The sequence below is a fragment of the Geotrypetes seraphini genome, chromosome 7 (genome assembly GCF_902459505.1).
Source record: "Geotrypetes seraphini chromosome 7, aGeoSer1.1, whole genome shotgun sequence".
In the NCBI taxonomy this organism is placed as follows: domain Eukaryota; kingdom Metazoa; phylum Chordata; class Amphibia; order Gymnophiona; family Dermophiidae; genus Geotrypetes; species Geotrypetes seraphini.
This window is the reverse complement of record NC_047090.1, coordinates 174,555,510-174,576,248: the sequence shown is the minus strand read 5'-3', so window position 1 is coordinate 174,576,248 and position 20,739 is coordinate 174,555,510. Positions and strand designations below refer to the sequence as shown.

Below are 20,739 nucleotides of genomic sequence, written 5' to 3'. Positions count from 1 at the left end.
AAGAGTCGGTTGGTTCCGGCTCAGCGTCTGGAGTACCTCGGGGTGCTGTTCGACACCTCCTTGGGGAAGGTCTTCCTCCCAGAGGCCCGGGTGAGCAAATTGCAGTCTCAGATTCGCCTGCTTTTGGCGTCCCGGTGTCCTCGGGCGCGAGATTTCCTCCAGGTCCTGGGGTCGATGGCGGCGTCCCTGGACGTGGTGAGGTGGGCGCGGGCCCACATGCGTCCTCTCCAGTATGCTCTGCTCCGGAGGTGGTCTCCCCAGAGGCACGGGATGGATGTTCCGGTTCCCCTGCGAGGCTTGGCGCGCTGCAGTCTGCGTTGGTGGCTCCGGACCCCTCACCTAGTTCAAGGGGTGGGTCTGGATCTTCCGCAGTGGACGGTGCTCCTTACGGATGCGAGTCTCCTGGGTTGGGGGGCCCAGTGCCTGGGTCACTCAGCTCAGGGAACCTGGTCCACGGAGGAGGCCTCCTGGTCGATCAACGTGTTGGAGACCAGGGCGGTCCGGCTGGCGCTGTTGGCTTTCCACTCCCTTTTGTTGGGCAAGTCGGTCAGAGTCCTGTCGGACAATGCCACGGCGGTGGCTTATGTCAATCGTCAGGGGGGCACCAAGAGCACTCTGGTGGCGCAGGAGGCGGCTCGGCTCATGGTTTGGGCGGAGTCGCATCTTCTGGACCTCTCGGCCTCTCACATTGCCGGGGTAGAAAACGTTCAGGCGGACTTCCTCAGTCGTCACTTCTTGGATCCGGGAGAGTGGTGTCTCGGCGCCGAGGCGTTTCAGTTGCTAGTGCGTGCTTGGGGGCAGCCCCTGATGGATCTGATGGCTACAAGTGGCAACGCCAAAGTACCCCGCTTCTACAGTCGTCGCAGGGACGGTCTGGCCGAGGGTCTGGATGCTCTGGTCCAACCGTGGCCAACGGAGGGGCTGTTGTATGTGTTCCCTCCTTGGCCATTAGTGGGCAGAGTACTGCTTCGCATTGTTCGCCATCCGGGGCTGGTGGTCTTGGTGGCTCCGGATTGGCCTCGTCGTCCGTGGTATGCGGATCTGGTGAGGCATCTGGTGGCGGATCCTCTTCCTCTGCCTCTCGGATGCGATCTTCTGACGCAGGGTCCCATTCCCATGTTCGACCCGTCTCCCTTTTGTCTTACGGCTTGGCTCTTGAAAGGGGCCGCCTGAGTAAGAAGGGATATTCCGACAAGGTGATCTCTACACTTTTGGGGTCCCGGAGGCTTTCTACCTCTCGGGCTTATGTACGGGTTTGGCGTCTTTTTGAGGAATGGTGCCGAGCGCGGGGAGTGGTCTCCTTTCGCGCTTCTCTGCCTAACATTCTAGAGTTTTTGCAGGATGGCCTGGATAGGGGCCTGGCCTGGTCTTCTCTTCGGGTTCATCTGGCGGCCCTGTCGGCTTTTCGGGGGCTGGTGACAGGTCAGCGTTTGTCAGCCATTCCTGATGTGATTCGCTTTCTTAGGGCGGCCAAGTTGATCAGGCCTCCCATAAGGCCCTCGATTCCCTCTTGGGATCTCAATCTGGTTCTCTCTGTTCTAGTGCGCCCTCCTTTCGAGCCGTTGGATGGCTGTTCGTTGAAGGACCTTACGCTGAAGTCGGTCTTTTTGGTGGCCATTACTTCCGCTAGACGGGTGTCGGAGCTACAGGCTTTCTCTTGTAGGGCTCCCTTCCTGGAGTTTTCGAAGGAGCGGGTTGTTTTGCGGCCTGTTCCTTCCTTTCTGCCGAAGGTAGTTTCTCCTTTTCATGTCAATCAATCGGTGGTCCTCCCGGTCTTGGGTAGTAGGGAGGGTTCTTCTGAGCAACGACAGCTGCGCAAGTTGGATGTCGGTCGGGTCCTCCATGCTTATGTGCAGCGGACCCGGGATTTTCGGAGCTCCGATCATCTCTTTGTGCTTCTGGCGGGTCCTCGTCGGGGGGCTGGCGCTTCTAAGGCTACTATTGCGCGCTGGATCAAGGAGATGATTGCTTCCGCTTATCTTCTGAGTCAGAAGCCGGTTCCGGAGTTTCTCAAGGCTCATTCCACTAGGGGTCAGGCGGCTTCTTGGGCTGAGTCGTCGCTCGTGCCTCCGGTGGATATTTGTAAGGCTGCGGTTTGGTCCTCCTTGCATTCATTTGTTCGGCATTATCGGGTAGATGTTCAGGCGCGTCGGGACGCGGTGTTCGGTGAGCGTGTTCTGGTATCGGCCCTTCGGGGGTCCCGCCCGTGAGAGGGACTGCTTTGGTACGTCCCAATCGTAAAGTTAACCTCTACTGGTCTGGAGAGTGCTAAAGAAGGAGAAATTAGGTTCTTACCTGCTAATTTACTTTCTTTTAGCTTCTCCAGACCAGTAGAGGTCCCCACCCTGTCTGTTGTTGTTGTTGTTGGGGCTGTTGCGCGGGCAGTTTTTGGTTTTTGCTGCGGGTTCTAGTATTTTTCTAGGGCCGGGGAGAATTGAAGAACAGCGGCTGTGGCTCGGCTGGCTTAGCTGGCGAGCTGTGGGGACCTTCTTCCTTCGGGAATTTCTCCTCTGCATTTTCCAACAGCATTTTTGGGTATGTTATTTGTTACTCCTTTCGGAGTATTGTTTTTTCTCTCTGTTGTTTTCCAGTTCTTGGTTCTGCTTGGCTATTCGGCAGACTGAGGGAAATAGAGAGGAGGGGCTAGGATATACTGTCCCAAAGTTTTGTTTTCAGTCTCCACCTGCTGGTCATGATTAGATATATACCCAATCGTAAAGTTAACCTCTACTGGTCTGGAGAAGCTAAAAGAAAGTAAATTAGCAGGTAAGAACCTAATTTCTCCTTAGATATTTCAGGGCTAAGATGATGCAATCTCAATTTAATTAAACCTGTCCTGGGAAGGATGCAAGAGTCCAGAAACTCATGACTGATGCCAATAACTGAATGTGGCTTCCAGAATGTAGTTCATCTTCTGTTCTTCAAGGACCATAATTACATGTAACTCTGTATATTCTGCTTTACTCTCATCTCGGGTAAAAAGGCTTCAGACTCTGCAGACAGATTACTCTGGAGCAGACATGGGCAAACTATAGCCCGCGGGCCTTATCTAGCCCGTTTTGTTTTTTAATCCAGCCCGCAGCCATAGTTTGCCCATGTTAGCCCTTTCTCTTTACCATCATGGGGTGCGGCGGCGGTGGCCCCGTTCTGCGGCAGTTTGTGTATGTGTGTGAATGAGTGAGAGAGATGTAGAGGAGCGTGCACGAGCTGATGAGTTCTGAGTCCTGCATACGCATGCGTGCAAGAGAGAGGAGGGATCGCCTCGCCATTTGGCTCTAGCCTGCGGGATTCCGTCTCAACTTACCTGAGAATGTGTGGGAGGAAAAAAAAATCATCGAGCATTTTAAACGGTAAGTGGCCCGGCATGCTCCACCTTGGGGGAGGGGGGCTTATCTTTTTCACGGGGGACGGGTGTTGAAGAAGGGAGTAATGAATCTCATCAAAAACAATCTAATATAATAAAACGGTAAGCCGCACATGCGCACTTCCTATGCGTGCGTCCGTTTTCCGTGAGCTGTAGCTAGGAAGTGCGCATGCGCGGCTTACGGTCTGGCCTCACGCGAGGCAAAACAAGTGCGCATGCGCGCCCTTCCCTGCCCTACACCTGAGGAGCGGCGGCTGCCAGCCGCTAGCACCCCCTGCCCTCTCCGTCGCCTCCCGGCTCCAGCGGCGTGACAGTTTTCAAAGAGGCGCGGGATTCTTTCTACGCGGAACCACCAGCTTTAACAGCGCTGACTCCTGACTCCAGCCTCCAACAGATGGCTGCTTCCCATTAGATCCGGCCGCTGGCAGGTCTCGCTCGCAGCAGCCAATGGGTGCCAACCACGGGTCGGGCAGCACCAGAGGGGGGAATCAGGAGAGACGAGCATCAGAGGGTGGTGGAGGAGAGGCAAGATAGAAGAAGAAAATCGGAGAGGAGGAGAGAAGCAGAGAGAGAGGACAAAGAGGAGGGGATGGTGAAGGAGGAAGAGAACAGAAAAGGAAAGCATAGGAGGAGCATTAGAGAGGGAGAGGAGAGGACAGTTTGCCAGCCTGAGAAACTCCCTAACCCCTTATGCTGCTGCACAGGGAAATGGGGAAAAATGACAGACAGACAGGGGGAGGGAGGGAGACAGAAAGAAAGAAAGACACAGGGGCAGGGAGAGGGACAGAAAGACAGAGAAAGGGGGCCAGAGAGAGAGTCAGCGGGAGAAGGAAAGGGGGCTGCTTTGGGGGGAGGGGTGTGCTTGAAGCAAACAGCTTTGCTCTGGGGGGAAAGACAGAAGGGGCCATGGAGAGATAGGAAAAGGGGACTGCTTTGGGGGGAGGTGTGCTGGGGACAGACAGCTTTGCACTAAGGGGAAGACAGAAGAGGGCCATGGAGAGACATTTGGGGGGGGAGGTGGGTGCTGGGGGCAGACAGCTTTGCTCTGGAGGGAGGGGGAGACAGAAGGATACAGACAGCGGCCAAGGAGAGAGAGATAAAGAAACACAGACAGACGGACACATCTATTCTATCACCCGTTAATGTAACGGGCTTAAAGACTAGTAATAATAATAATCTTTTTTTTTTTTTAAATCCTGAATTCCTCTTTGCCCGCAGCGCTTGAAAAAGTGTCGGTGTGAGGCATGGGGAGCAAGAGGGAAAGGCTCGCAAAAATGGCATTGTGGGTGGCGCCCCCCAGTCGCTCGGCCCCTCTGTCAAATTTAAGAACCCATTGTGGCCCACGAGTCAAAAAGTTTGCCCACCCCTGCTTTGGAGGGTGCGTAAATTTAATCATGCCCTTCTAATCTGTTTATGTTTTCTCCCGGTATCACTTTGAATTTTATTTACTATTCTTTGCGTTATGCATAGAGCGTATCATTTAGGTCGATCTTCATACATGTCCTCCCTCACATTTCCAAATACTCCCAACTCGAGCATTGCAATTTTTAGATGCCCATAGGCTAGCTCTTAATCCCAGGCAGGCACACTACGTGTCGTGCTACATTTTCCTTTATAACCGTGAATTTGTGGAATGACCTTCCCCCATCTATCCGCTACGTGTCAGCCCTGATTCTAAAAATGGCATCTAACTCCTAGGTGCCCTTAAGCGTAGGACTCGTATCAATTACTTAAGGTTTTGTAAAAATTTGAAAACTTTTTTATATGAGTTGTAATATTTATGTTATGATGATATTTTAATTATTGATTGCTTTTGTATTTTCCTGTAGATTTTATGGCCTCTTTGAATGTAAATTGTCTTGAACCTTTTTTGGTATAGTGCGATTAATACGTTACATATTAGATTAGATTAGTTTATTTATTTGATTTTATATCCTGTCCTCCCAGAAGAGCAGTTGTCAATCAACTGCTAGGCGCCGTTTATAGAATTGAGCCTAGCAGCGCCTAAGTCCATCTACGCCCAAACTCTGCCCCTATTCATGTCTACTTGCCAGTAGGTGTTTGTTGTAGACGCCTACGTCAAAGTGGTAGGCGCCTACTGGAAAATTAATAATTTTAAATTGGCTTTTAATGGTGCTTTCAATTATCCATGCTGATTAATCCAGTTAAAAAATTAACCACCCCCACCCCATTTTACAAAACCGCACAAGAAGCTTTTAGCACCAGCCGATTCACTGAATGCTCTGCTTCGTTTCTTATCTACCATTTACAATCGCAAGACCACTACTTCAGGTTCAGAAAACTTCTAAAAGCATTTCTGTACCAAGACAGGGAGCCAACCCAGAAGTAACTGAAATGGGACTTCTAAAAAAGCCCATTTCTAAACTATCTGCAACTCCTGGGACAAAACATGTGGAGCAATTTGTTCTGATTTGCATTAATTGGTTTCTTGGGTAATAAAATCGTTCCAAACAATATTATATCATATGATAACGCTAATGGAGCTTCTTGTATTTCAAGATTTTAAATAAACATTCTCAAGGACAGTAGAAGACCGGGTCAAACCACTGTAAATGGCCTCTATAAATGGAAAATGAAAGCATTGCAGACTAGCAGCTACAAGACCCAATTGACCCAGTGTCATCCAACATTTCAGTGCTTGTCTTCTCTCTCATTCTCTCTCTCCAGTACTCTACCTGGAAGGTTCTGTTCTGGTGTTTGAAGACATTTTCAAGCTCATAGCTTTCTACTGTGTGAGCAGGTAAGTTTCGCTATTGTGGAGGCTACAGAGTGCATGTACTAAAGGAGTCTTTTGTTTCCCGTTTATCTCGGAGGCTAAGTGCTTTATCCATGCGCCAAAGACCTCCGCATCGAGTTCCGAAAGGTATTTATCATATGGATAGAAATCTACCAGTCAAATACTTACGGAGAAAAATGCACATACGCCCCGCTGTTCAGACCAAGGGAAATCGCAGGCGATCTCCCACGAGCCACAGCGATACTGGAAATTCAGTATCTGGCAACCGGCATTGAATCTCCAGTCTCTTTGATCAACCGAGACATAGCCAGCTAGATCATTATTCAGCGGCTGGCCAACTCAGGCCTTCTTCTATCAAACTGCGATAGCAGTTTTTAACGGAAGCTGCGCTTAATGGCCTGCGCTGCTCCCGACGCTCCTAGGAACTCAAAGAGCGTCGGGAGCAGCGCGGCTCCCCGCGCTAAAAACTGCTATCGCAGTTTGATAGAAGAGGACCTAAGTCTTAACAGCTAGAGATAGAATATCCTTTTAAGTGGTTCTGTCTTGGCCCAAAGTTAGCAGGCAAGCTGCTAAATATTGGCATGAGCCGGGTACTCAACAGGAGATAACCAGCTATCTCCCATTGAATATCGCCAGAGAGGAGGGAGGAGGGGAGATATGATACAGACATTTAAATACTCAAAAGGTATTAATATAGAAACAAATCTTTTTCCAGAGAAAGGAAAATGGCAAAATTAGAGGGCATGACTTGAGGTTGTGGGGTGGCAGACTTAGGAATAAAGTTAGGACATTTTTTTTCACGGAGAGGGTGGTAGATGCCCGGAATGCCTTCCCGAGGGAGGTGGTGGAGATGAAAACGGTGACGGAATTCAAAAAAGCGTGGGATGAACACAGAGGATCTCTAATTAGAAAATGAATGGCATAAAAGAAACTAAGGCTGGTACTGGGTGTCCCATATAATGGTGATTTGATTTTAGGATGAGCTGGGGAGGGCTTTGATGGAAGCTCCAGTGACAGGAGGGTTAGGATAGGCTGGAGTGGGCTTCGATGGCAACCTAAAGACAGTACCGAACAGAGTTCTATGGTCTGTTGCCCAGAAATATTAAAGAAAAGACAATTTAAACTTGAATATACTGTATGATGAGTGTGTGACTATTGGGCAGACTGGATGGACCGTTCAGGGCTTTATCTACCATCATTTAGTATGTTAACTATATTACATGGAAGCCATTCCTGGCCAGCTAAATAGCATTGAATATCGGGCTCATGTAGTGTGTGGAAAACAGTGCCAAGCAATGGCATAGTAAGAGAGGGAGTTGAAGCACTTCAGGTGCCATCTTTGTGGGGGGCACAGCCCCTCTCCTCTTCTCACCCCCTCCCTCCCCCCTCCACATAACTCTTGAAATGTTCGCCGGTGCGAGCAGCACCTACCTCAACTCCCTTCTAATGTCTCTTCTTGGTTGCGGGACCAGGACGTGACGTCGGAAGGATGTCGAGGCCAGCACGAGCAGCAGATGGAAGATGCAGCTTGTGCCAGGGAACATTTCAAGAGAGGTGGGGGGGACATTCAAGCAGCAGGGAAGAGTGAAGGGGGGGTGCCAACCTCCTTTGCTATGCCACTACTGGATTTCTAGTTTGATTAAGACATTAAGGGGGGGGGGTGATTTTTTGATTATAATTGAAACAAATCATTTTCATAAATATATAAGGGAGGGGGATAATATTTTATATTATGATGATCAATTATAGGACTTCAAGTGTATTTGAATGCTTAATTGATAAATGTCAATATTGTACTTGATTTAAGATTTGAAATGAATAAAGATTTAAAAATAAAAAAAAAAGAGTCAAGCGTTGTAAGAACTAATGCACACTTTTCAAGAACTTGTAATATGCCTATATGTTACTCTGGAATATTCCCAATTTAGACCTGAATAGATTAATTTATGACTCTTAGGAGATAATGCTCTTAAAAATGTACCAGATACACGTACATTTAATTAGAATCCTAACTTATAGATAAATTATACCCTTAAATGCCAAACGATTTGCATAAGTGCTGTTGTATAAATGTGCCAGATCTTCCGTCGTGTATAGGTTGAGGGTGAACATAGTAACATAGTAGATGACGGCAGATAAAGACCCGCATGGTCCATCTAGTCTGCCCAACCTGATTCAATCTAAAAGATTGTTATGTTTTTTTTCCTTCTTCTCCTTAGCTATTTTGGGCAAGAATCTAAAGCTCTGCCCGGTTCTGTTCTTAGGTTCCATATACACAAGCGGAGTCTGGGAAGGACTCAGATGTGTAATTTATATAATGCTATAATAAGTTACTGGCTTATCTCTGGCACTTGAGGCATGCTTACTTTCACCAGCTCTGTGGCTAGCGTAAGGGCTCATGTCTAATTTATAGGTGTGTTTCTAAGGTGTTGAGCTATTATAGCTTAAAGTAAAGTGGGTGTCTATCCTCCTTTTATAGGACAGAGTCCTCCAGGCACCCAATTTTTTTTTAAATTGGGATTTATTAACTGTCTTATATGAAGAAATTCTCCCAAGACAGTTTACAATGAAGGGCAATCAGGTACTCTTAAGTATTTTCCCTGTCCCACAATCTAACTATGGTACCTGGATTAATGGAAGGGTCACAAGGAACAGTGGTGGGATTTAACCAACAACCTCAGGGTGTTGAGGCAGAAGCTCTAACCGCTAGGCCACTCCTCAAGAGCAATTCTAGAATACTGTGCCTTTATTTAGGCTTCTAGACAACATCTACATGGAGTGACATAGTAAGGAGGGGCAGACCACCCTGGACGCCATCTTGGTAGGGGCAACGGCACGTCTCCTCCTCTCCTTCCCGCCATGCACACCTTCCCTTCCTGCCTCTGAACCTCTAGCTCTTCACTGGCACGAATAGCATCTACAACCTGCTGCTCGTGCCAGCTTCGGCTCTCCCTCTGACATCACTTCCCGGTCAAGGGACCAGGAAGTGACATCGGAGGGAGAGCCGAGGCCGGTGCGAGCAGCAAGTCGGAGATGCTGCTTGCACCGGGGAAGTTAGAGATAGAGGGGCATGCGGCGGGGGTTGGAGAAGAGGGCAGGGGGTGTCGCCTATCCTCGCTACGCCACTACCCACACGGAGTCTGTTCTGTAAGGGCAAATAGGTGCCTCATCTCCTTTATAGAATATTAGCGTAACAGATTAAATAATGTGCGTCAAGTTAGACATGAGCTCTTCCACCAGCTATGAAACTGGAGTAAATGCTTGCATCTAAATTGCTAAGAAACGAGCATAAATGTTATAATTTACCTATGTCAATTCGCGTCCCGCCAATACTACAGCCGTACTCTGTCCAAGGGTACATCCAGCTTCAAACCAGGTGCCATCACATTTAGGTCCTTTTTATAGAAACACACAGACCTTAATTTGATTTTCACACTTCTCCACAGATTTCTATTTTCTCAGATGTTTCCAGGCAAACGCAAATTCGGCGTAAGGCTTTCCTCCAGCCAAAGCCCAAGGTGATAGCTGGAGGATGACCTTTTTCCTTAAAATTTCCCTGCAAGTGTCTGGTAACACGGGAAACCAATTCTTAAGTCTTTTTGGAAACCTTACCTGTGGAAACTTTTCTTGCTGGAAAAAAACTGTACTTTAAGTTGGTTTAAATTGATGATTAAGAGAAACTTCTATCTGTGGATTTAAATGGGATTAAGTATAAATCTCCTGTCATGCATGTGAATTAGCCACTTTTTCCATGACGTGGCTTTGATGTTTATTTTAATTTCTTATTATTACTGTATGATGGAGGCATTTTCTGTTTTTCTTGTGATTTCTAAATATTGTAATATATTCAGAAATCTTAATTTAAAAAAAATATTGTAATATATGCAGAAATCTTAATTTAAAAAAATTTAATTTAAAATCTTAATTTAAAAAGAAACACACATAACTGGAATTTGGATATGTACATATATGTGGACAGACTTGGTGCCTAAATATTGGCACCCCCTTTATAGATTTAGTTGACAAGGGGACGTGAGACAGTCAACTCTTCCAAGAGAAACCAGAGGGAAAAAAAATTGGCTAGTGCTTAAGTTTTCTGTTGCATTCCACTTTGAAATTAGTTGTGAAAGAGTTCTCCTTCCACGCTGGATAACGTTCTTTTCCATTTGCACAGGGATGTTCTGCCCTTCACATTAAGATTACCACGAGCAATATCGGAGGCCCATAACTATACAGACCTTGAAATCGTGTCTAATCTGGGCACAGGTAAGGATGAAATTGCTGCTCTTCAGACATTCAGAGACGGTGGAAAAGACCTGCCAAAAACCAAATCCATTGTTAAACCTTTCTCCAGCTGTTTCAGAGTAGTGCAGAATCTGAAATCTCCTGGACTTTTGGTTCAGTCCTTGTTATTGAGTCTTCTTGACCAGTGGTTCCCAACCCTGTCCTGGAGGACCACCAGGCCAGTCGGGTTTTCAGGACAGCCCTAATGAATATGCATGAGAGAGATCTGCATATAATGGAAGTGCCAGGCATGCAAATCTACTCCATGCATATTCATTAGGGCTGTCCTGAAAACCCGACTGGCCTGGTGGTCCTCCAGGACAGGGTTGGGAACCACCGTTCTAGACTACTGTATGACAATCAGTAAGAAAGACATGACCAGATTACTATTGATTCACAATATAGCAGTCGGACTGATTTATGGCCTGAAGAAGTATGATCATGTTAACGCCGTTCTATTGTGAATTGCACTGGCTACCGATGGAGGCGCGTGTCCTCTTCAAGTTGGGTTGTTTCTGTTACAAGGTTCTGTATGGCACTGCACTGCACTGCACTCTACCTGGTTGATAGATTTTTGTATTGCATCGTACAAACACAGTCGAAAATCTCATGCCTTGGTTAATTTTCCCTCTGTACAGGGTTGTAAAAGCAAAAAATTCTTGAACATTACTTTGGCATTTCAGGTAGCTTCCCATGATAAAGAATTTCGATCGTTATTGCTCACTGCTTATTCCTGCAAATATTTTAGGATTTTGTTGAAAACTTATCTTTTTTTTTTTTTTCAAATCGAACGATTTATTCTGTTTCCGATAATATTGTTCTTTGTTTATAATCTTTTGTAAACCGCGTTGAACATACGGCTGCGCGGTTAATAAGCATGACGTTATGTTATGAAGGAAAAGCTGCCCTTTATCGCCTCCTGAATCCAGGCGAGGGTCCTGGCTTGCCTGGGCTATGAGGGAATGTTCAGCGCAGTGGAGTAGCGAGGCTAAGAGGCGGCCGGGGCGGTAGTGGCCCCTTACGCACTTACCTGTGCCTCCCCTCCCGCTCCTTCCGTGTTGCCCCCGCTTCTTCTGTGCCCCATTCTACACTCGCACTCTCCCTTCCCCCACAAGTTCATTTTATTTAGTTTTCCTTATTAGTTGCAAAATTTTTTTGTTCTTTATTTTTTTTGCTGTTTAATTCTTGTTTCAGGGTAAGTTTCATTACTAGTGCAGACTGTCGCTCAATAGTGTGCACTGTTGCTCTATAGCAGCGATGGCGAACCTATGGCACGCGTGCCAGCTGTGGCACGCGAAGGCCTTGCAGCTGGCACGTGGGAAGGTCCGCAATAGAGAGCTGCACGGGACGTCCCCTAGGGTCGCGGGAATCCCGTGGGGATGCCTCCGAGGGTCGCGGGGTTCCTGCGGGGCTGGATGTACTAAGTCGCGTAGCTTTTCTCCCTACCTGCTCTGCTTGCAGCACAGAGCCGAACGGAAGTCTTCCCGACGTCAGCGCTGATGTTGGAGGGAGGGAGGGCTGACGTCGGGAAGACTTCCGTTCGGCTCTATACTGCAGCCAGGGTAGGTAAGGAGGAGTAGCCTCGCGGCTCGAGTGGCTACCAAGGGAGGGGGGCGGTCTGCCCCGCCCCGTGTGCAGCACAGCCGGCCAGGTCCCCTTACATTTGTGGCGCTAACCCGACCGACCGTCAACAGCCCTGGTCCGACAAACCTCCCCGCGAATCTAAATTACCTTCTTACAGCAGCTGTAAGAAGGAAATTTAGATTCGCGGTTAAGGGCAGGGAGGTTTGTCAGACCGGGGCTGTTGTCAGTCTGTTGGTCGGGGAAGCGCCACAAAAGTAAGGGGACATGGCCGGCTGTGCTGCCCCCGGGGCGGGAGAGAAGGAGGGGGGAGAAGGACGCTGAAAGCACTGGGGAAGACAAAGGGGTGGAGAAGGACACTGAAAGGCCATGGGGAAGACGGGGGGGAGGACACTGAAAGCATTTGTGGAAGACAGAAGGGGGAGAAGGACGCTGACAGGACATGGGGAAGACGGGGGGGGGAGAAGGACGCTGAAAGCACATGGGGAAGACAAAGGGGTGGAGAAGGATGCTGAAAGGACATGGGGAAGATGGGGGGGGTGGAGAAGGACGCTGAAAGGCCATGGGGAAGACGGGGGGGTGGAGAAGGACGCTGAAAGGCCATGGGGAAGACGGGGGGGGAGAAGGACGCTGACAGGACATGGGGAAGATGGAGGGGGGAGAAGGACGCTGAAAGGAAATGGGGAAGAGAGAGTGGGGAGAAGACGCTGGCAGGGAAGAAGACAGAGATGCCAGACTATGGGGGGAGTGGAGGGAAGAAGATGGGTGCCAGACCAATTTGGAAGGGGGGAGAAAGGGAGAGGCACAGTAACAGAGCAAATGGAAGACGCAGAAGGAAGAGAGACAGTGGATGGAAGGAACTGAATGAGAACATGAGGAAAGCAGAAACCAGGCAACAAAGGTAGGAAAAGAATTCTATTTCTTTTTTCTTTTTTTTTGCTTCAGGATAAAGTAGTATATTAGTTGTGTTGATAAAAATTTATAAACAAAAGAGGCTCTGGTAGAATCCCATTTACAAAGTATGTATTCTTCCCAATTAATATTTCCAAATTAATAAAGTCTTTTTGCTTATTTGTAAATGGGTTTCTACCAGAGCCTTTAATTCAGTAGCATAATTAAATGAAATAACTATTTCTGAAGTTTATAGGGACGGGCGGGGACGGAGGGGATTCCTCACGGGGACGGGCGGGGACGGAGGACATTCCTGGTGGGGACGGAGGGATTCCTCACGGGGTTGGGTGGGATCGGGTGAGATTCCTCACGGGGACGGGTGGGGACGGGTGAGACTTTGGCGGGGACGGGTGGGGACGGGTGGGATTTCTGTCCCCGCGCAACTCTCTAGTCCGCAATTAAGATATGCGGCGCAGCGGGAGGCGAGTGTGCCGGTGTCTGCTTTGCAGCTCACCTGGCAACAGGGCCGGACTGGCCATTGGGAGGACCGGGCATTGTCCCGGTGGGCCGCGGCCCATCCTCCTGTGCAGGCTGCAGTCCTATGAGTGGATGTTTAGCCTGCCTGTCTTCCCCTTAGTATCCTATGAGCCAGGCAGTGTGTGAGGGGGAAGTGGGGGGAGGAAGAGAAGCTTCACACTGAGTCTGTCACAGGAACTCAGTGAGGCTGTAGTGTGACTCCACATGTAACATCTGTAATACAAAGATTCCAACCTTTAAAAATACTGTTACATAGTTCAGGCAACTTTATAAAGAGTTTTTAGATACTAAAATCTTGTTATTAAGGTTTAATTGACGTGCTGGCACTTTGAGGAAATTCTTTGGTTTTGTGCGGCAGTTTGGGCACTCGGGATCAAAAAGGTTAGCCATCACTGCTCTATAGTGAGCACTACTAGTCACAAGTATGCACTCTTTATCAATAGGCACACTCAGTGAGGGTAGGAGTCGCCTGGGTTGGTGACGCCTCCCGTGCCCTTCTCTCTCTACCCCCTCCCCCCTGCTCCTTCTACGTCCACCACGCCACACTCGTGCCCTCCCTTCCCAACCCCGTACCTCTTTAAATCTTCACCAGCACAAGCAGCTTCTCCTGCCTGCCGCTCGCGCCGGTGTTGGTTTTCCCTCTGACATCACTTCCTGGCCCCGCAACCCAGAAGGGATTTCAGAGGGAGCCAGGCCAGAGTAGTTGCTCACGATGGCAAAGATTTAAAGAGGCATGGGAGGGGGGGCGAAGAAGGGAGGGTGTGAGCATGGTGTGTGGGGGGGGCACGGAGAGGTGCTGGTGTCCCCACCAAGAGGGCGCATGGAATGGTCCGCCCCCCCCCCCCCAGTAGGCATATTATTCTTCACTAGCAATAGTGCAAATGATTGAACTACAGTGAGTTCTGCCAAGACACAGGGAAATTCTGAAACCCAAGTGAAATGACAAGGGAAATGTTATTGGAAAGAAATGCACATCCCTACCACTAACCCCCTTTCTCTGTTTTATTTTTTTCTCAGGCTTCTGGGACTCATCCTTAAATCACAGGGGAGGTTGGGAGACCGGCCAGCATGCAGAAAGTTCTGTTGTCAGCAACGGTGGGATGTCGAGAGACGTAAACCAGTGCTCATGTGAAATTGAGCTGTCAATAGGAAATGACAGGCTGTGGTTTGTTAATCCTATTTTTATAGAAGAGTGTAGCAATCCCAGACCACCAGATGAACTTCCTACAGAGAGCTGCAAAGAGAGTTCCAAAGAGAGTCTTCACACGCCAGTCTACAGAAGGCCTCCACCTCCCCCACCATCGTCTCCCCCTCCTCAGCTTCTGAAATCGCCCAAAGAGCGTTGCGGGCCCCCAGTGACCGTGTGCACGAAGAAGGCGACCTTCCTCCAGGAGAAGAGGAGGGAGCTGAAGGTCAGCAGCAGCCAGGAGCAGAGAGACTTGGCAAACGAAGAGCTGCCGCCTTCAAGTGAGCCAACCCCCAAGAAGTTCGACCTTCCGTCCATTCCTCCAAGGAGACGATTTTCGGAAAAGTGTTCTGAAGAGAGCCCTGCGATGGTCAGCAAGTTGGAAAAACGTGAAAAAGCAGAAGAGGAATTGGGCAAGAAAAAACATCACGTCAGCTTTAACTGCCCCGGCGTGGTGTTTGCGGAAGAAGCAACTGCGACAAAGGAAAAGGTAAATTATATGGAAAGGCAGGATAAAGCTAAAGACCTTCCAGAGTTACAACAGAAGCCTACAGAGAAATTAAAGCCGCCGCCTGTCCCACCTCCACGGAAGAAGAGGCTGTCTCTTCAGATTCCCAGTAGCACGTCTAACCATTCCAGACAAACCATGAAAGGGCCCAGCCAAAACTCCATGCCGACGCTGTCTCCAGTAAAGAGCGACTCGCAGTCAAGCTGCCAAATGACCTCTTCAGGTACTGCCGAGGAGGCGGGAAGTGGCCTGAAATCCATCAGCTCACCTGGACTTAAAGGTTCCGATGGCTCTCTAAACGGCTCAACGGGAGGTGCTGTGCCCCAGACCCCCGTTTCCGAGCAGGACTCCTACTCAACGAGCAGCACCGAGGACGATCTAGAGCACCTCAGCAGCCCTTCCTTTAAAAAGACGCCCTCTATCATGCTGGGCAGAGCCAAGCACAGACTTTCTTTGGTGACCCTCAGCAACGTCTTCACAGCCTTCCTCTCGGCAGACAAGAAGATGCAGAAGAAACTTACAGAACTGGCTCAGGACAAGACGTCTTATTTTGGGAACTTGGTTCAGGACTACAGAGCGTACAGCTTGGAAATGATGGCCAAGCAGAGCTCCAGCACAGAGATGCTGCAGGAAATTCGTCTGATGATGACGCAACTCAAGTGTTATTTAATCCAAAGTGCAGAGCTGAAGTCCATCATAGATCCGTCTGTCCATTCAGAGGATAAAATAGGTAATGTCTAACTTTTTTTTTTTTGGGGGGGGGGGAAGGGAGAGAGAGAGATGCCAACCGCAGGGGGCCAAATGCATGTGCCACATGCCTAATGCACGTGACTTGGTATGTCTGATTTGACGATGCCTAAAATTATGCTGCCCCTTTAGAGCTGGTCCTGCTTACAAAGGCCCTGACCTTTTACATCCATTGGAAACGCTCCATAAGTGATGAAAGACTGAAGTCACCAGCAGTAATCTGAGGGAAAAAATTATAATTAGAGAGAAATTACTAGGAAATTATGACACGACATAAGGTATGTAATGAGCATAGATTGATGAAACCATGTGACCATGAAGCCTAAACGCTTGCAACTAGTGACCACAAGTTTAAGCTCCTCGATTAGTTCATTCCTTGGGTTTTGCAATAGACAGCAGAGTGGGGGCAGCGCAGGGATTCACTGTGTACGTTTTCTAATGCTCTGCAGCCTGGGGAAGCAGTGAGTTTAGACATTAGCTTCCGAAAACTGTGGTGGTCTGCAGCCAGAGACAGATGAGAGGGAACCTGGCCCCGACGTGAATTAAATCAGATTTCAGGTCTTGCAGGACTTACACCTACCTCGTCTTTCACGCTCCTTCCTACCCTCTATCACCCCCTCACTTAACTCTTCTACCCCTTCCCATTTCTAACTGATGTTGCCTCGCTGTCCTTAAGCGCCTCTTGTTGTATACCGACTTGAACTTAAAAGGTATGACGGGATATAAATAAAGCTACCAGGGTCTTATATTAATTTTGGGTCCAAAAAATGCATTAGGGCTTATTTTGGGGGGGATGTCATTTCTTTTCATGTACAACAATCATCTCTTCCTTCCTCTCTTCCACCCCAATTCTTCCTCTTTCCTTTCTCCACCCCTCCCCCCATGTGCAGCATCTTTCCTCCCCTCTCACCCATCCCCTTGTGCAGCAGAACCCCACTGACCCTCTGAGACTGACATGCCTCTAAAAACAGCAGCGACGGCAGCTGTTTTTGGAGGACTCAGAGTGGAAGTATGTCGGGTCTCACCGGGGTGAGAATCGCTGAATTGATGAGTCCAATTTTTTTCTGTGAATCGGTTAACACTAGTGTCAGAGATGGAGTGTCGGGGACATTTGGGAGGGCAGAGGGGAGGGGCTTCAGGGGTCAATCTTAACTAGGGCTTATTTTGGGGGTAGGGCTTATATTAAAAGCATCTTTAAAAGTCATGCTAGGGCTTATTTTCGGGATAGGTCTTATTTTCGGGGAAACGGTATTATTATTATTATTATTATTAATGCCGTGACCTGTGGAAACAAAGTCTGTGTCTACAGCTATCAATAAATATTACTACATTCAGATAACCCATGCCTGCAGGCAATATGTTAAACAGCTATATCCTCATTGTAGTTTATTTATAAGTGAAGTTTCCATACCTACAGCATGTAAGATGCCACCATGTCAGAGGGGGGGAGGGGGAAAGCCTGCCAGAACTTTCTGCCTGGACCATGTGATGGCTTCCATAGAAAAATTGTCCCTAATGCGCTTGTTGAATGACAAGCTTGGATGACTTATCCCTTAACGGCAGGGTTCCAGATGTGGTTACTGGCGGTTTCTTTGTTTTTTATAGCTTGCATATGTTTCCAATTTCCTCTTATATTGTGAACCGTGTCGGTTCCCCCCCCCCCCTGCAGAGGCCATTGTCGAGGCTGCTTTGTGCAAGTGCGTCCTGAAGCCTCTGAAACAGGCCATCGAATCCTACCTCCTGGAAATCCACAGCAAAGACGGAGCTTTGCGGCTTCTGAAAGAGAACCAGCAGGTCATCCAGGCCACGACCACCACTGACCTAGGCGTGACCACCAGCGTCCCCGACGGCGGCGTGATGGAGAAGATTATCCATAAGTTTACGCTCATGCACAGAGCCTACTCCCCGGAGAAGAAGGTCACCTGTCTACTGAAGTCATGCAAACTTATCTACGAGTCCATGTCCACAGGAAATCCAGGTACTGCCGGCACATATGGTTTAATTCTTTTAAAGCAGTGGTCTCCAGCCCTGGTCCTGGAGGCACCCTAGCCAGTCAGGTTTTCATAATATCCAGAGTGAATATTCATGAGACAGATTGCATGCAGTGGAGGCAGCGCATGAAAATCTCTCTCATGAATATTCATTGTGGAAATCCTGAAAACAGAACCAGGTTTGGGATCCATTACTTTAGAGCAGGGGTGTCAAAGTCCCTCCTCGAGGGCCGCAATCCGGTCGGGTTTTCAGGATTTCCCCAATGAATATGCATGAGATCTATTTGCATGCCCTGCTTTCATGGTATGCTAATAGATCTCATGCATATTCATTGGGGAAATCCTGAAAACCTGACTGGATTGTGGCCCTCAAGGAGGGACTTTGACATCCCTGCTTTAGAGCATGGAAAGGCAAGATTTTTGTGGCATGCACAGTAATAGGGGTAACTTTCTCTTCATGTTTTACATACAGAAAATGGCTGTTTTAAAATTGTGTATGGATAAGAAGTAGGCACGCCGCAAGATTGCAGTTGCTTTTATGCTGTGAATAATGACTCCATCCCTTTTGAAGTTGAAAAATATTATGCTTTCTTTCAATTGTATTTCATTGGCTAAAGCCAGGAAGAAACTAAGCCTACAAGTTCATAATATTTTTCCATCAGTAGTGGCGTAGTGAGGGTAGGAGGTGCCCCGGGGCAGTGGCGCCCCTCCCCCCCCCAACGCATGCCCCTTTATTGCCCCATACTTCTTTAACTTTGCCAGCACAAGCAACATCTCCAATATGCTTCCCATGCCAGCCTTGGCTATCCCTCTGATGTCGCTTTCTGGTCCCACAACCAGTAAGTGACTTCATAGGTGCACTTCTTTCATTCTTTATTTTATCAATTTTCCAAATCAAATTTACAAAAAATACACTTCTTGTATTAAAGAAATACAGGAGAATAAAATAAATATATATCGTCAAAATTATACACAATTAAGATAATTCCTTATCCTTCCTTAGACCCCAATAACATAAGGAGAGTTATCACCAATATAATGAGAAGCACATTTCTTATTAAAAAAACCCCAAAAGAAAAACTTTAACAAAGTAAAGCTTAGCGCAAGTTTGCTATCATATTCCAAATTCACTATTCCTATTCCATCAGGTTATCTTTTTTAGCTCCAGAAAAGATTTTAACTGATCTGGCTGAAAAAACACGTATTTAACTTGTACTTATTTTGCAAGGGTAGGTTAACAAAAAAGTTGCACCTAAAGATATAACTTCCTGCCTTAAAGACAAAAACTGCTTCCTTCTTTCCTGAGTTGTTTTTGTTACATCTAAGTAAACCCAAATTATTTTACCGTAGAATAAATTTTTAGAAAATTTAAAGTATAGTCTCATGAAGGAATCCAAGTCATGTTGAAAAACAAAAGATATAAGTAGAGCTGTTCTCATCGTAGACTCAGTACTAATACATTCTTCAAGAACGGCTGTTCACATCAACCTGTGAAGGTTGAATATTTTCTCCACCAATCTTCTAGACTTTTTTTTGAAGAAAGTGAAAGATAATAATAATAACTTTATTCTTCTATACCGCTATAGTCGTGAGACTTCTAGGCGGGTCACACTGAAGAGAGCTGGACAGTCAGCGAGTTACAGTTTGTTGAAGTCCGGGATACAGTATATAGAAACTTACAAAAAGCATATAAGTAAGGTTCAGTATGGGAATTTCTAAGTACCTATCTTACTTATAATTTTAATGCACCAATATATTCATTGTAACCCGTTCTGGGCTCTTTTGGGAGGACGGGCTAAAAAAAATCGAATGAATAAATAAATAAATAAATATAGAATCTTACAAAAGGTCCGGGATACAGCGTATAGAATCTTACAAAGAGCATATAGAATCTTACAAAAGGCAGAGAAAATACAGCAAACAGAGTCTTAAAAAGGCAGCAAAATATAATGTTAGACATTTCAGACTTGAAAGCAGGAGAGGACATATGTAGTGTTAGGTGTAGATACTTTTTTAGGTGACAATTCTGTCGAATAAGGCAGTTTTTATGGCTTTTCTAAAGGCCTTACATGTCAAGTCTTGCTCCATTTATGTAGTTGTCTAACCAGTGTTGTTGTTTGTTTGCTTGGTACCTAAAAGTTCTATCCAGGAAGGTTTTGTATCTGCAGCCGGTAGTGCTTGGGTATGCAAATAGGTTGCTGTTTCTGGTTTGTCTCGTAGGGCTGTATAGAGTGAAGTGAGGTAGCAGGTAGGTAGGAGCTAGTCCCCAAACCAGTTTGAAACATATGCAAGAGAACTTGAAAATTGTTCGTGCCTCCATTGGCAGCCAGTGAAGCAGTCTGTAGTAGGGGCTAACATGGTCGCTCTTTTTTAATCCAAATATCAAGAGGACCTCTGTGTTTTGGACAATCCTAAGTTTCCTTACAGTTTATTTGGGTATACCCATATAAACAATATTGCAGTAGTCCAGTGTTGAAAGCACTAGTGATTGCACTAGTAGTCTAAATGATAGAGGGTCGAAATATTTTTTGATGGACTTAATTTCCACAGTGTAAATTTTGTTTAAAGAGGGTATAAACTCGGAGGAATACTTCAGCACCTCCACTAAATATTTTTTATACATGTCGTATGGTGAAATGCCAGGTGTCTTGGGAAAATTCAAAACTCTCACACTCAACCAACAATTATAGTTCTCAATATTTTCTGTCTTTTGGTTGCAGCATCATACTTTCTTTTATCGCCAAGTTTTAAATGCTTGCAATGTTTGTACCTCAGATTGTAACTTTCTAATCGAATTCTTAGTTTCAGCGTTTGCCAGTTCAAAAGTTTTAGTAATAGTATCTAATTTGGTACCAAGGATCTTTTGCCTCTTGCGCCGTTTTTGTTGTCGCC

The 20,739-nt window shown here is 47.1% G+C and overlaps 1 protein-coding gene across 2 annotated transcripts in view; it reads left to right on the top strand.

Moving 5' to 3' along the window:
- Window positions 1-20,739, top strand: part of RIN3 (Ras and Rab interactor 3) — a 104,531-nt gene that overhangs the window by 53,324 nt on the left and 30,468 nt on the right. For both annotated transcript variants that reach the window (XM_033953045.1, XM_033953044.1), the window contains exons 4-7: window positions 6,053-6,125; window positions 10,297-10,388; window positions 14,433-15,839; window positions 17,526-17,834. In XM_033953045.1, the coding sequence (XP_033808936.1) occupies window positions 6,053-6,125; window positions 10,297-10,388; window positions 14,433-15,839; window positions 17,526-17,834 (1,881 nt within the window). The remainder of the gene's footprint in view (window positions 1-6,052; window positions 6,126-10,296; window positions 10,389-14,432; window positions 15,840-17,525; window positions 17,835-20,739) is intronic.